This window comes from Gadus macrocephalus, chromosome 6, assembly GCF_031168955.1.
Source record: "Gadus macrocephalus chromosome 6, ASM3116895v1".
Classification (NCBI taxonomy): Eukaryota; Metazoa; Chordata; class Actinopteri; order Gadiformes; family Gadidae; genus Gadus; species Gadus macrocephalus.
Window position 1 is genome coordinate 8853147 of NC_082387.1, and position 16937 is coordinate 8870083.

General features: G+C 46.1%; 1 protein-coding gene across 5 annotated transcripts in view; it reads left to right on the top strand.

Annotated features, from left to right (window-relative positions):
- The window catches only part of smarca2 (SWI/SNF related, matrix associated, actin dependent regulator of chromatin, subfamily a, member 2), a 63107-nt gene that overhangs the window by 15912 nt on the left and 30258 nt on the right, over positions 1-16937 (top strand). For all 5 annotated transcript variants that reach the window (XM_060053873.1, XM_060053872.1, XM_060053876.1 and 2 more), the window contains 11 exons: positions 791-967; positions 4920-4970; positions 5144-5274; positions 6559-6616; positions 7201-7304; positions 8930-9077; positions 10494-10657; positions 12328-12394; positions 12487-12597; positions 13605-13847; positions 16613-16726. In XM_060053873.1, the coding sequence (XP_059909856.1) occupies positions 791-967; positions 4920-4970; positions 5144-5274; positions 6559-6616; positions 7201-7304; positions 8930-9077; positions 10494-10657; positions 12328-12394; positions 12487-12597; positions 13605-13847; positions 16613-16726 (1368 nt within the window). The remainder of the gene's footprint in view (positions 1-790; positions 968-4919; positions 4971-5143; positions 5275-6558; positions 6617-7200; positions 7305-8929; positions 9078-10493; positions 10658-12327; positions 12395-12486; positions 12598-13604; positions 13848-16612; positions 16727-16937) is intronic.

Here is a 16937-nt window from a genome sequence, read left to right on the forward strand (position 1 = left end):
AAAAATTCATCTATCCTTTTTTGTAATCGAATTATTCGAATCAATCGATGAATCGTTTCAGCTCTACACCAAACCCATGTAACTGAAATGGATAATGCACACCCTGTGCATTATCTCTTCCATTGTGCCATAAGCTGCTACACTCTCTTCTGCGATAGGGTGGAAGCATTCATCTGGACATAAATTTTTATCCGTTCTCGTTTCATGCCTAAATAATATGACAAATCCATTATAAGTCTAATAGGCATGTTTGAGGAATGGAAGATTTAAAATATTCCATGTATGCTAAATCTTGCCTTACTATTCCGAGTAAGGCAAGATTTTAATCTTGAACTTAAGTATTCCGACATTAATCGTGTGCCAATTCGTGGTGCTAGCACAAGCAGCCATTTGAGCGCCTTCCCTATAACAGGCTCGTGCCTTGTACTCGAGCACTCTCCCTGATTGGCTGAGGTTAGATCAAATTCCGTATGCTCAAGTGTCCGCAGCAGGGGGTAAGCCAGATCAGTTTCCAAATGTGTCACAAGCGCTTATAACCCGATAACCATTTTTTGACTCTATTGATCTCCACACCGACATCACATTATCGAACCACGATACACCCTTCGGTCGTAAAATCGCCCCCACCTCAGTATTGACCCTCTCCAGCATGGCAATTCCCCCATTAACCCTTGTTGACTTTCCTCCGGCTTGCTCCCTCATGGCCCTGTTATTTTGTAAAGCTATTATCTCTCAATAACCTCCATCCATCCATCCATCCATCCCCTCCCATTCTCCCTTCACCACCTAGGCTGAGGATGAGGAGGGCTACAGGAAGCTCATCGACCAGAAGAAGGACAAGAGGCTGGCCTACCTGCTGCAGCAGACAGACGAGTACGTGGCCAACCTCACCAACCTGGTGTACGAACACAAGGCCGCGCAGGCTGCAAAGGGCAAGAAGAAGAAGAAGAAGAAGAAGAAGAGGAAGGTCAGCAGGGCACCACCTGGTAGCGATATATTGATGGGACGTGTTAGTGTGTGTGTGTGATAGAGTGGGTGTGTGTGTGTATGTATGTGTGTGGGCGGGTTTATGTGTGTGTGTGTGTGTAATTGGGTGGGCTGGTGGGCGGGTTTTTGTGTGCGTGTGTGTGTGTGTGTGTGTGTTTTTCTATTATATTATTGCTGTGCTTTCCCTTATATTTTGTTATCTGCCAAAGGCCAGGGTGCTTCATGTTGGAGGGTGATGCCACCAAGATGTACACAGCAGGTGGTGGAACAAGGCGATGTATTAACTCAGCTGGCTGACATTATTTATTTTCACCAAGTCAGCAATAAAATAGGGAACAGCAGAGCAAAGAAGACGCAGCTGGTTAAAGTCACTTTCAAATAGCTCCACCAACTTCTGTTTCTTTTTATCGTCATCCATTTTAGAGGTGTCATCATCTCCAATCCCCCTGTTAATCAGGACTTGGGCCAATGCTCTTAGTTGTGGATAATTGCACTGTTTGTTTATGTTACGCCCCAGTGGGGTATACGACGAACCTCGCTGAACATACCCAGGCTTTCTTGGGCCTGGCTCGACAGAGGCGCAACTCGCAATCAGAGGTAAATGGTACCACGACGCTCACTTTAGATTCAATTAGTCGAGCCAGGTTTTCCACTTTAGGTTCCGCTTTTTTATTTATTTTTTAATGCGCATTCACATAAAAGGGGCATTTATCACTTCATTTGACTCACCCTTATGCACAATGGATAGAGCTAGAGCAGTATTTCACCCAGGTTGAGCAAGTCATCATCATGAATTCATACGAGTTCAAAAAAGCGTGCTGGCAGAAAATAGCCGTGACACACTGCGCAACAGTAAGTGCACAGCTTCTTTGTGTAGCATTGCCTGCCTACAGTCCAACAAGGACGATCAAATAACGAATACCCTCTGATGAGAATCTGTATCTCATGAAGAATATCATCGGAAATTTCCAAGGGATCGGTTCTGTCCTGAAAAACCCTCTGTACGATAAGTGCGCCGAGGTCCACGGGAACACCCACAAATGGTGATGCCATTGTCAGAAGAGTGGCGAGGAAGCCTTGCGTCGATTTAAGTAGCCGATCTCCGGATGGACTAAGCTGAAAACCTGCTCCCGACAGGTTTTGTTACCCTATGAGGTACCCTATGATTCCCATCCCTAGTCTTTACACATCAAAGTCGTATTTATTAGTTATTATTGCCCTCTCAAGTATCTGTGACTTTTTAAAAAAATGTCCATGCTATAAGTGGTTGTATTGCAAAGCCTTACAAGCGATTACCCGTGTGTCAAAAACCTAAATATATTTTAATATAATATTGTTTTCAGAGACGATCCTGTTTGAGGCACAATGCTATCATTCTTACGCCCCGTGCCCACTACCTCCGTCCGTTGACTGATCCCCATTGACTTTGAATGGGGACGGACGCGCAATGCATTGTGGATCCGTCCGTTCCGTTGGAGCCTTCGGCTCAGTCAAGAAGTTGAAAAATGTTCAACTTTTTCGGCAGCGACGGATCCGTCATCCAATCAGATCGCGTATGCAAATTTAAGCAATGTGACGCGACTCGGGCTCTGACGATACTGGAAAGCGGGAAAGCGGGTCATTATGCATCGCAACAAGCAGGAAGTAGCGGGAAGAACCCGGCGAAGCGATTTGATTGGCTGACGGATGCCTCTGCAAAGACTACTCCCCCATCAGTCAGCCACGCCTTCCCACGTCCGTTGACTGACGGAGGTAGTGGACATGTAGGGTTAAAGCCTGATTTCCACCGGGGACGTAACCCTACATGCCCACTACCTCCGTCAGTCAACGGACGGAGGTAGTGGGCACGGGGCGTAAACGGCGAGGAACGGCTGCGCCGCGGTCACAGCTGCTGATCGCTGCCACTCTAATCAATGAGACCATTTCCACCGGGCGCGCTGCGGAACGACTCAGCAGCGTCCCAGGAGCGGCACGCCGTGCCGCAGCGCTATCATTCCGTAGCACTTCTATTGTTGACGCGAGCCGTTGCTGAACCGCGTCGATTTCAACAGAGCAGATCGGGCCGGGCAGGAAGTGAAAAAGTAAAAGCCATAGACAACCGGTCAATTTTAAAAAATAAAACACAATACTCAGCTCATGTAGCCTATCACAACTTCACATCAACATTACGTCATGACCGGTGGCACCAGGTCAGCAGTCAATCAATCAAAGGGTCTCAGAGGGTCGGCAACATGGACGACGAGAGACTCATTGTCGAAGTGGAGCAACATAAAATAATTTATGAAATAAATCATCCTTTTTATAAGGACAATGTCAGAAAGGACAAAGCCTGGCATTTAATTGCAGTCGTTTTGGGAGTGGAAGGTGAGTACATTTGGTTTAGGATTATCGCGTGATCTCGCGTGAATACGTCTGGCTCGCAAGGCAGCGCTACGCTGCCGTCACGCGCCCGGTGGAAATGGGCACAGGGCAGAGTTCACAGCCGTTCCGCGGCGGGTACGTTCCCGGTGGAAATCAGGCGTGGCTCTTCCGCTTACACTACACATTCTGATCTAGGGATGGTGATTTTCAATTACCTCTCAGATCGACCGTTTACTGGCAAAGGAAAGAAGCTATTTTGTTAGATTGTCTTGGCTGTAAAGTACCACTGGTTCATATGCATTCTTGAACACATAACAACACACATCATTACCCAAGTTTGAGCTTGATGAACTTTCAAATATCACTCAAATTAAAACATTGATTTGAATTTGGAGCACATTAGAACAACCTATATGGAAACATATTTGGTATTCAGACAGAGTATTATTAGGTAATACTTTAAGTACTATAAGTATAAGAAGTATACCGCAGTATACTTATTGTTATGCTGCTGTTGCCTCGGCTAAACGACAGAATACAAAAGTAGTAGTCCGATTCCTGGAAGAATAAAATAAAGTAACACAACCCACCAGTTGAAGTGGCCTAGCGATTGGTATTTGCTCTGCCGTATTATGCAGGTAAAACAACCATATTAAACCATATGGTCTGGGGACAGTCTGGGACGCAGTCTGCTGATAGAGGTCCCGTCGTGGAGATTTAGGCTTATTTTGCTTATTTACGTAAGACCTACGTTGAATAAATTGAGTCGTTGTGACATGCAAAGCCTTTGTGAAGAGAAAAGAAAGATCGAGGGACAAAAAGATGGTGGATGCACGTCACCGACGGCTGATCGATGACTCACACCATCCCTATTCTTAACCTTTGAGGAATGCACCACAGAAAAATGTCTTCAGGGGGCTCTGCGTGCCATCGGGGAAACACAAGATTGAAGATTCAAAAGAATATAGTAAAGTGAAAAAGTGACGGTGCCGTAGAAGAAGTGCAATGTAAGATAAAAAGATAAAAGATACAATGTGATTCAAATAAATGGCAAAGGATTAATAAATATATAGCAATGGTATGCTATTGCAGAATGTAAACAGTGAAATCAACGAAGAGGTGACTGTTGCCAGAACGTAGGCAGAACAGAAGAGTGACACAGAGATTTTCAGTGTCAGAGATGTGTGTGAGTGTCGCAAAGGGGACACTGGTCGGGTTTGCATTGATGTTCCTGAGACTTGGGGGAAGAATCTCAGTCTTAGCCGGTTCGGTTCCGTGTTGCGTGGCAGTGAAGGCGTTTGCATGACCGTAGCAGCTTCAACAGGCCATCTTAAGGGTGATGGGGATCCCTCTTGATCCTGCAGGCTCTGGCCCTACACCCCCAGTATATGGAGAGGGGGTTGGAGCAAGCCGTGCAGAGCTTGCCTGCACTGGGCACAACACTAAGGCTGGGTTTGCCACGGTTTTGCCTTAGCCCTACGTTTTCCTGCGTTACCCTAGACATGTAATGTGTGTGCTGTATTGTTCATGTTGTCTTTTACGTGTTCTCTGATTGGTTGCACTGCACCCAGAAGCCCGACGGAGGTGGTGAAGGCACCAGCGCCATAGGCCCCGACGGAGAGGTGAGCAAAGCTTTGAACAAAGTGGTCATACACACACACACACACACACACACACACACACACACACAGTTATCAACCAGTTATCAGATGAAATCAACCAACATTCACATGAGTTTGGGGATCTGCATCAAAGGTTTGGCAAATGTCTCTGTTCTTTTCTGTGTCTCTCGCAGCCCATGGACGAAAGCAGCCAAATGAGCGAGCTGCCTGTCAAAGTAATTCAAACAGAGACCGGCAAAGTTTTGCAGGGAACAGAAGCTCCGAAATCCAGCCAGCTGGAAGCCTGGCTAGAGATGAACCCTGGGTAATTGTCCAGCCGCTAGACACTAAACATGTGCTTTATTGTGGCCTTCATCACTGAAGGTTGTTTAGCGTTTTAAATACAGAAGTGAGTTACTTCCATCACTGTGACATGTGTCTGAAGCACTGTAGATGAGCATGGTACTCTTTTTTCACGATAGCCTGTAAAGAAAAGATGGACGTAGCGTCTTTGACGTCACCCATCGGTTTTTACGTTGTCTGAGCTCTTTTCAACCAGCTGCAGGAACAATCAATATCTGGCTCATTGAGGGCGGGAATTGAATAGCTGCCTCTCGTAATAAGTCTATGGCCATAACATTTTTATGAAATATAACTGTCAAACGGGACCTCACAAAATACATCCTATGGAGACAGAGTAAGCACAGAACAGAGGAAACATGTATTGGTTTTGTATGACAAGATTAAATCAAAAATGTTCCTGTTGACTTAAAAAATGTAGATGGGTCTATCTGCATCCAACAAGCCACCTACAGTCCACTAGATTAACTATATTGGGGTCGCTTCTGCCAGGGCTCAACAAACAAGCAGTAATGGTCACTTCTTGGTTCTAACATAGTTGTTGGCTGGCTTTACCAATGTGAAACTTTAACAGAACTTGAAACTTAGATGAAACGATTCGAGTTAGGTGATTCTGCCATGAGCGTTGTTGAGCCCTCCGCAATGCACTTGAAACAATCGGCCGCAGCACTTGCAAAACTCTCAACTTTCTGAAACTAGCCAACCTGATCGGCCCATGGGAATTGATAGATACGGAGGCAGTGCCGACACCTTTGTGGGCATTTCATCTCACGTCCTTTTTTATCTCTCGCGGACGGATGCTTGCGTCTTTCTATCTACCCTTTTTCCTGCGCGTCGTTTATGGCTGGCCTGGGCTGTATCCATCAATAAGCATTGATGCACTGATGGCTCGCTCCCTATTCTCGGGGACAGCCATTATAAAGGGAAAGATGCCAGCCAGTGCCAGAAGAAAAAGCAACAATAAATTGAGAACCTTCTTAAAAAATATTTGCTTATCAAGCGAGTAACTGATTGAAAATTATCAATCTAGCCAGCTAGATTTATTTAATACATGTTGCATGAGACTGATTCTTTTTTGATAGATGTATACTATGTAACTGTCAAGGATCATGGGTCATGGAAATGATGTTCTATGCAAACTGCAAATAGTTTGGTGTTGGTTTTACCATGTGTACGGCAGGGTTTTTTGGGCATGGAGGTTTGCTTGTTGAAATCCTTTTTGTGACCCTATCTTTCTTGCTTCCGGCAGATACGAAGTTGCACCTCGCTCAGACAGCGAGGACAGTGGCTCGGAGTTCGAGGAAGAGGTCTGTAACCTTCTCATTAAGGAACACCTACTCCTGAAAGAATGGAAATGTCAAACCCTTGGCCACTCTCGGCGCAGTCTGGAGAGAGAGGGAGAGGGAGAGGGAGGGGGAGGGGGAGAGAGAGGGGAAGAGAGAGAGAGAGAGAGAGGGGGGAGAGAGGGGGGGAGAGAGGGAGAGAGAGAGGGAGAGGGGGGGAGAGAGAGAGGGAGGGGGGGAGAGAGAGAGAGAGAGATGAGGGAGAGAGAGAGAGAGGGGGGAGAGATGGGGGAGAGAGAGAGGGAAGGAGGGGGAGGGAGGGGGGAGAGATGGGGGGGGGGGAGAGAGAGAGAGAGGGGGGAGAGATGGGGGAGGGGGAAGAGAGAGAGGGAGGGAGGGGGAAGAGAGATGGGGGAGAGAGAGAGGGAGAGAGAGTCCTAAAATCGAACAGCCTCCACCAGGGGGCGGTAGCTGCACATGCCCTCCTTCGGGGGGTTTCCCCTCTATCTGTCTGTTTGTATCTGTCTGTTTGTTGCCTGCGTCCCAACCAGCTGTGGCACTCAGGACCCATTGTTATTTTGCCTGCGTTCTCAACCCTGTTTTTAAAGGAGGAAGAGGAAGGGGCCCCCAGGGGAGACGGTGGCGAGGAGAGGAGCCTAATGGATCCCCCCAGAGAGGAAGCTCCCGTGCCGGCAGCCATGGACATCATCGAGTGCGTGCCCGTCCATATTTTTTCTTCCTCTCCTTTGTTTTCCATGACTAAATCTCTAGAACCACCGCAGGGCTTTTGGTGGCTTATCAAGCTGCCGCAATATCCAAGGGAACTTGAAAGAAATCATCAAGGGAAAGGCTGAGTTTTCACTTTCCGCACTTGAGTTCCACTTCCCTGTTTAAACACAAACTTTGCCAGAGATTATGAATAGTTTGAAGTTTATCTTGATGGGCTGGATATATACGATGAGGAAGAGTAAAGGAAGGGTCTGCTGATTACACTCCATATTACCAACCCTGATTGAGGATACAGGATGAGCACAGAAGCTGAATCAGCAGAAGATGCATCACAGTCACTCTGTGTTATCGACAGGGAATAGGATATTCACTGTATGCTGATTCCTGAACACAACTTTGCAAATATAAAGAAAGGTTATCTGCAACCTCTTGTTAAGGAATACAATTAAATAGCAAAGTACAACAAAAGACAAATTTCTTATAATTAATGTAGTCTGTATGTAGAATGTAGAATTCTCCGGTTTTAGCCGGATCCGAGTTCTATTCAAACCAAGTATGCAAAACTTTCTAGAATAAATAATCTTATTTAAAGTTACTAAGCCATCCTTTTTTTTTAACACAGCCCCAGAGAGTATTTCTCATGGCAGAATTATTTGGGAGCCCGGGGCCACAGCATTAGTCTAATCCTGAACCTTGATAAAACTCAACCATATGGTTCATTCAAGTGTAGTAAAGCGGCTGTAGTAAAGTCAAGTAAAGGATCTTAAAGCATCAAATAAAATATGTGTGAGTGGCCTGGCTTGGCCACATGAGTGTGCGGTAATGGGTCGCCCGCCTGGCTAGACGGCCTGGAGGGAAAATAGAATCCATCCGCTAAATCTGGAAGTCAAGGAAATCAATAGTGTGAAATGAGGTGGCCTCCAATGGATTTCATGGCACATCATTTTCCATGCTTAAAGGAAAACACTGTTTTCTCAGATCACTTTGGTTCTAATGGAATTTTTTTGCCACTGACATGCCTAGATTATATTCTATCATTATGGCGAGGGTTTCTACCGAGAAATAATATAATATTTTTTCCCTTTTTCTTGATTCGGTCTGTTTGTTATTGTGTCAAACCGAGTCTGGCTCAAGAGCAAGTGTCCCGAGAGCTTAGTTGTAAACGCTCTCTGTAAACGGTGGAAGCGTAAGCTTGAGAGCGGAGAGTTTGTTGTGTTGGACAACAGAAAGCCTAGCTTAGTGTTATCTTAAAGATATGGGTGAATGAAAGTTGAGATTGTGATGACAATGGTGAAATATCCTGCAACAACAAGATTTCAGAGCAAAACTTCTCCTTGAGCAACATAATACCCAACGGACCGAGCGAGACAAAGGTAGTATATCTCTATAGGGGGCCTTTCTATAATGTGAGCCTGTCAATAGCCAACAAAAAGCACTTTAAGGGTGACATGTATTATTGGCCCAAAAGATGACCCTGAATATTTCTACAGCGTTCTCGCTCAATACCGGACCAATTAGAAAAATCTGTTTGGAGTTGCGGGATGATAACAGACATGGCCTTTGTACCTCACAGCTCACAGTGGACCGTGTGTGATTCCGCCCAACCAGGTCGGTCAAGCAGGATGTGGACGATGAGTACAGCGAGCCCACCGGGGAGCCCAGCTCCCAGTCTTACTACGGTGTGGCTCACGCCGTCGTGGAGAGGGTGGAGAAGCAGTCCACACTGCTCGTCAACGGTTCACTGAAACACTATCAGGTAATAGGGAGTATCCCGTGCTGCTCGCTGGCAGCGCCGTCCCCCTGTCGTCCACACACCAGCAATCACTCGCTTTATAATGGCTCGCGGCAAACCGCCTTTAGACGGTTTTTTCGCAGCAATCAGCCACCCGGCATTTTTCTGCCCTTGTTGACATTCTGCTCAGTTGTTGTTTTGTTTACATTTTTGTAGATGTTGCACATGTTTCCAAGGCTCTCCATTTTTTTCTTCAATCAACGTGTGATTTTGCGTAACGGAGTCCCTTTTTTTCAACACACGCGTGCATCATCCGACCCAATATAAAGAATATTTCAAAATGGCCGTCATTACGACCATTTTGTCACCCAAACCCGTTCCCGGAGCAATCAGGCGGGCTTGATTTATTGACAAGGCAGAGGGATATCAAGCCCAGTTTAAGGAGTCAGCCAATATACGATTTACTGTCACGTAACTATACAGTTGCTTAGGGAGAGGTTTTCACTGATTAAAAAAAGTGGAAATCGCCCACCTTAGTCTGGAAAGACGTCAAGCAAGACGTGCTCCAAACAGTTTCCCTCTACAACTAAACTGTCTCCCTGTGAGACATATCTTGAGGCAGTAGCATTGGTACTTTGCATATGCCATGTTTTTATCAAATCTTGCATTGTATTTGGGAATTGAAGGAGGCTTCAGCTGTCTTTGTTACCAACGCAGTGGTTTATTCCGCTTTTCGTTTTTATTTGCCTGCTTGTTATGCAAAATTTCCTGGGCTGAACGCAACGCTACCCTCCTACTGATACTGCTGAAGCACATACGTGACATTTCCCTGGCGTGTCAGAGCCTAAAGTCTGTGCTAAAGTCAACAGCTTATTGTGTCAACCTTTTGGACTCATGAACGGTATAGTATTCCAAGTTCTACATGGGTTCATATCCTCTACTTGACGAGGGCGGGTTGGCCATTGGCTGTGGATCGCGTGGCTGTCATGGCCCTGAAGGATTGTACTTAAAGACACCTGAAGCTCCAGCGTAGAGGGCAGACGGAAGCTGAGGAGACTCTTTTGGAATCCTTGTGTTCATACCGGAGGCAGACATTATCAGCGGAGTAAAGCAACGCTAGGTTTACAAGGAAAAACGAGACACCCAGCTTAAATAAAGAACGTGCTCCCGCTTTAGTCTGCGAGGAGCCTGAGGTGTGGAAATGCTCATCGATTAACAAGGGAGCGGGTTGAAGGCTGATGAACTTATCCATGCTTCAGTTTAAAGATCGTTTTTATTCCAAACTGGGAATGCGCTTTCCATTCCTCGTCATTAGGTGTTAGGCACTTTGCTCAAGGATGCCCCACACACGTGTAGTTTAATCCTGACCCTTGAACGTGGGGCTCCTATCCCAGAACCTCATGGACCATGGTCCCCCCGGTGTCTCCTTGTGATCCTCAGGTCCAGGGACTGGAGTGGATGGTGTCCCTGTACAACAACAACCTGAACGGCATCCTGGCAGACGAGATGGGCCTCGGCAAGACCATCCAGACCATCGCCCTCATCACCTACCTGATGGAGCACAAGAGGCTCAACGGGCCCTACCTGATCATCGTTCCCCTCTCGTTAGTACCTCTCTGCTGCCCCCTTGGGGTGGACTTTGACATTACAGCCTCAGGCTGAAACCAAAACATGTAAATGTAAATGGACTGCATTTATATAGCGCTTTTCTGACCATCGGCCACCCAAAGCGCTTTACAATGTTGCCTCACATTCACCATTCACGCACACATTCACACACCGACGGCGGAGTCAACCATGCAAGACAGCCAGCTCGTCGGGAGCTAACAGTCAGGGTTAGGTGCCTTGCTCAAGGACACCTCGACACTCAGCTAGGAGGAGCCGGGGATTGAACCAGCAACCTTCAGGTTACCAGCCAACCCGCTCTACCTCCTGAGCTACTGCCGCCCTTGAACATCAACTCCGTGACAAGGGTTTTTTATTTTCTTGCTTTGGGAAAGAATTTGCTTTCCTCGTTTCGTTAATTTAATTATCTACTGTGGCTTGGCTCATTAGCTCCGGGCTTAACAAAGAGCTTGAAGTCTGGCAGGGCACGCTTTGCATTGCTAAGCACACCATTATTATTGTTTCTTTACGCAGAAGACTGAAGACAGGTAATGGTCTATACCTGCGGGTCTGGGAGCCGCTACGACACACAGATCGGTTGTGATTGGATGTTCAGTGATTCAGTGCATCTCAAGACGCAGAAATCAACATATATGAATGTCCACTCAGTTAGTGTTCCCGGTCGCATACATTTATTATATTTATTGTATGTTGTGTGTGTCTAATTGAATAACAAGCAATTTGTTTTTCCGGTCTTATGACTTACCATTAGCTCTAAACCAATATTCATACCTAATTGCATGTGAGTCATGTCGCTTTTTCACTGTAGCCATAGCTCATTGGCATAGAGGATAAAAGCCCTGCAGCCAAGTCTGAAACAGCACACCAAAGTGTGGGGGTCGAAGAGGAAGGACAACGTGTGAACACATACAACGTAGGCAGGCAGGCAGGCTCACTCACTCACTCACTCACTCACTCACTCACTCACTCACTCACTCACTCACTCACTCACTCACTCACTCACACACACACACACACACACACACACACACACACACACACACACACACACACACACACACACACACACACACACACACACACACACACACACACACACACACACACACACACACACACACACACACACACACACACCATACCATACTGAGTCATTGAAAAGCGTTGCCGGAAAAAGAGTTCTGCAGACAGCTCATATCCCTACACTGCAGCGCTGGATGTAATTTACACAATGGATCGTTAAAGTGGGCTGGCGCAGGAACCAGGAAGTCCATAGTCGAGGGCCTGTCGTGAGAGTTAATGGATGAAAGATCAATCCGTCCCAGGAGCTCCTGTGCACAGAGCTGTCACCCTTTTGAATGCGCCTGGATACCATCCACCTCCGTTGGCTCAGGTTAATGAACTGCCAGCCCCTGCAAGAAAAGGGTTTGTCTCTGACACTTATTTGGCAAATTATATCTGAATGGGCGAAAGCTCTTTGAGGCTGTGTCGGCAGACTTGAGGAATATTGAGGTTGTGTTGCAGGCTCGTCTTTCTGCTTCCCCTCCCTCACTCCCAGCCCCGCTTTCTTTCTGCTGTCTGCTAAATATGTGTAACCTTCATTTTGGAACGATTTTAATTTGTTCTCTTTGATTTTCTTTCTACCCAGTACCTTATCCAACTGGGTTTACGAGCTGGACAAGTGGTCACCCTCTGTGGTTAAGATTTCCTATAAGGTAAGAAACGCTCTTTTCCACTCTTCTCTTTTTGACTTTCTGCGTTTCATCCTCTCATCCTTGCCTTCTGTTGCGTTCACGTCGGACACCAGGGTAGCCCCGGCTTGCGGAGAGGAATGGTGCCCCAGCTCCGCAGTGGAAAGTTTAATGTTCTCCTCACCACGTATGAATACATCATCAAGGACAAGCAGATACTCGCCAAGGTAAAGAGATCAAAGATCGGCCCTCCTTTTATATCCCAAACTTTCCTTTGGGCTTTTTGTTCAGTTTGCATCACAGATTTTGTAAATTCTTCTTTTTATGTCTGAATAATCCATACACGGCCCAGCCTCCAGTCTCTGATATGGCCACCTTCATGACCAGACTCAATGGAGCTTGGCGTGTTGGCGTGCATGCTCGGCGCGCGTGTGTGCTTGGAACTCAGTTTGTGTGGTTGTATGTGTGTGGGTGTGTGTGCGAGCGTGCGTGGGATTGTGCGTGTGTGCTCGTGCCGTTATGTGCTTGGAACTTAGTTTGTATGGTTGTGTGTGTGTGTGCGGGTTATTGTGCAGATGTTTGTGCTGGGAACTTAGTTTGTGGGGTTGTATGTGTGAGCGTGTGCATGGGATTGTGCGTGTGTGCTGGTGCGTGTGTGTGCTTGGAACTTGTTTTGTGTGGTTGTGCGTGTGTGCGAGAGATTGTGTATATGTTTGTGCTGGGAATTTAGTTTGTGTAGTTGTGTAATTGGGTGTTTGCTTGAGATTGTGACTGTGTGCTGGTGCGTGTGTACGCTGGGAACTTAGTTGGTGTGGTTGTGTGTGTGTGCGATTGTGCGTGTTTGCTTGTGCATGTGTGGTGGGAACCTAGTTAGTTTGTTTGTGCTTGGCCTTTATCATAAGCGTTTGGAAGCATCTAACTCCCCCCCCCGCTTCCATCATCCATCCCTCCACCCCTCCTCCTCCACCCCTTTTCCTCATCCATCCCTCCACCCCTCTTCCTCCATCAATCCCCCCACTCCTCTTCCTCCACCCCTCTTCCTCCATCCATCCATCCCGCCCTCTTCCTCCACCCCTCTTCCTCCATCCATCCCTCCACCCCTCTTCCTCCACTCCTCTTCCTTCACCCCTTTTCCTCATCCATCCCGCCTCCATCCCTCTTCCTCCACCCCTCATCCTCCATCCATCCCCCCACCCCTCCTCCTCCACCCGTCTCCCTCCATCCACCCCTCCAGATCCGGTGGAAGTACATGATCGTGGACGAGGGCCACCGCATGAAGAACCACCACTGCAAGCTGACCCAGGTGCTGAACACCCACTACGTGGCCCCCCGGCGGCTCCTGCTCACGGGCACGCCGCTGCAGAACAAGCTGCCCGAGCTCTGGGCGCTGCTCAACTTCCTGCTGCCCACCATCTTCAAGAGCTGCAACACCTTTGAGCAGTGGTTCAACGCCCCGTTCGCCATGACCGGAGAGAGGGTAAGTGGCTACAGGCGACGGACCCAAAAGCTTTGGTTAGTGTTTGTAGCGCAGCCCAATAAAAAGGGTAACGGATTGATATTGTTGTGGTAGAGCAGAGCACACAGAGTGGGATTGCAGTGAGGCTGTTTGTATTTTTCCCTTCCGTTAAGACTACAATTCAAGAACATTATTTTGCGTTTCTCCCGCAGTGTTGTAGGAGGAACAGTGCTCTGACTGAAGTCAGGCAACTGAAAATGTCTGTCGTTGTAATAATGTTAACATTTGTGATCATGTGCCTATTGTTGATGATATTTTGTTGTTAGCTTTTTGGTTAAGGAAAACACTTTGCTGGTTTGATGGATTTTCTATGAACACAACATAATATATTATTTTATCAAATAATATGTCCTATTATATTCAGCCATAGATCACATCTCTTCCCCAACTGACATTTAACGGGCTGCTGCATCTTGCTAATCAATCCCTCGATCTGGCTACATTAGCATAACATTCCCTGTCCTTTATCGACCGGGGTGGGGGGGAAGCCCCTCTGTGCTGCTCCTGAATGGTTGCAGCCTCTGCCATGGGTGGCGGCGGTGCCAGATTCTCAGATCACAATCAGGTTTGGGAAAATAGTATTCTGTGTCGTTTGTAAAGCCATCGTAATCAGTGAGATTATCCACAGCTGTTCTCATCCCCCGCGACAGATCATCGCCAAAGACATACTGCGCACAACCGCACTACTTATTATTCCTTTACTGAGGAGGTGATAATGTTCTGTGATGATCAGCTTTTCTGGTCATACAGTCATACACAGGCGGGTATCCCTCTTGGCCATGCAACACCGCACTCGCTCTTAACGATTCGATGACAGACGACCACCTGCAATGTTTACTCCTCAACATTGATTTATGATGCAGCCGCTGCATCCCGCTATAGTGTGTGATTCTCCGTTTGCCGTCTCAATGCCGGCGCTGGTAAACAGAGTGGGTGGAATGGTCTCCAGATCCATTGCTCCAAATCCTAAGTAACTGTTGACGGGTTTCAAGCGGTTAGGGGGTGTGTACCACAGTCCCCTGTGGACTGTTTAACCGTCCGCAGGGACTGTAATGGAGAATGTTCTTCTTTCCTCGGCTACTTGGGTCTGAACACAGCAAATTCTTTTGGGGGGAAATGGGAAGATGATATCGATTTGTTTTGAGGAACAGGCCTGTTTTGGTGGAATGAAGATTCAGAATAAGTGTGCGGGGAGGCGGACTCAGCTCATTAAAAAAGGACACCTGCAGTGTGGGCTGTATGTTGAACCCTCAAGAACAGACTATGTAGCCAGAGACTTAAGAAAAGGCTTTTCTTAGGGATTGGGGATTAGGGGTGGGAATCTCTTGGGACCTCACGATTCGATTCCGATTATGAGGTCAACGAAAAAAAAATTATGTACATTTCCATGTGTGATTTTCAAAAATATATACATCCAAGTTTGCTAGTCATTTTGCTAATCACTTTCAATTTTTTGATGATCATTAAAGACATCAACAGATGAATTCACTTATCTAATATTTTATAAGAGAAAAAGCTTTTGCCCGAAATATGACTTTCTATGAACAATGCAATAATCAATGCAGCTTGCATTACAACACAATACGGAAGCATGTAAAAAAATTGAGTTCAGTTTTCTTTTCTTTCTAATCTTTCTTTTCTATGTCATTAAAAGCTGTGAGTTTGCTTGCATGCTTTGCGTAGGCTGAATCGCAATCGTGTCAAGACAAATCAGATTGGCCAATAATACAAAAAAATTTTTTTTGGATTATTAATTTATCTGCATCGAGACTGAATCGTTCTAGAGAGAATCGCAATGCATCGAAAAATTGACTAGTAATGATTGATATCTCCTTCACAGTGGCAATAATGAGGGCCTGACTTAGCCGTACAATTAGATTTCCCAGCCATGAATCAGAGAGTTGTAGGAGATCAATTTAAGCTCTAGCTAATACAGATTGAACTGTCTGAATCATCAAATGTTCTGAATGATTATGCCATCAAAAGGGGAAATATCTGGGGAAATCTCCATATTCAAACAAATGTGAGTCAAGGATGTCTTATTTTTACCCATCACTTCATGTTTGAACATAATGCCTAGAAGAAAGTGAATAGTCACAATGGCAGCCAGCATATGTGCAATGCCAAATGCATATTAACTAAGCCCACTAGGATGTGTATTAAGTTATTGAGATACTAATGATGTTATTGTTTCTACATGCGTGTATGGTTGCAAGAACTGGTGATTTTAATGTTTTATAATCTGTGTCTCGAGCGAAAAGCCTTTGTAATTTGGTTTAGCCTGATTAAGGGCAGATTAAATATTGTGTGCACAGTGCTATAATTAGCAACTCACTCAGGATTAATTAAACGCCCCAGATTTGGACCATTCCATTTGTCACTTGATATTGTCACATTGCTTGGTGTCCTTCCAGGCTTTTTTTTTTCCCTTTGAGAAGGGAAATCGGATTTCTCATTGGCATAATTATGTATATGTACTACCACTACTTTAGAAATATGTTAAAAGATTTCTACCTCAACTGTCCATAAATGCATTACGTTTTTTTTTTCATTCACGTTAGCTTCTCTTATTGTGCAGATGGACATCTTTTCCGTATATATCTGTACTTTTTATTCTAGTTAGATTTTTCATTTTATGTACCTTCCACTGCGATGCCCGAATAAATGTAAATAGTGAAAAAAAAGTCCTAGTGCCTGTGATGATGCGTGTGATGGCCCCCTCGCAGGTGGACCTGAACGAGGAGGAGACCATACTGATCATCCGCCGGTTGCACAAGGTGCTCCGCCCCTTCCTGCTCCGCCGACTCAAGAAGGAGGTGGAGTCGCAGCTGCCAGAGAAGGTGGGACCCCTCCCGCGTCAGGAAGAAATATCAGACTCTGAATTGCATTAGAATGCAGAAATTGTTTGTCATTCGTACGCATTAGACCAAAACAAACATATTTTTTCGCAACTCCCAAATGGCCTGTCGTATCGGATATGAATCTGTAAGCGCATAATTGGGGAGCACAAACCTGTCCAGCAATAGTGAGCTGGGATGTAAATAGACAGCG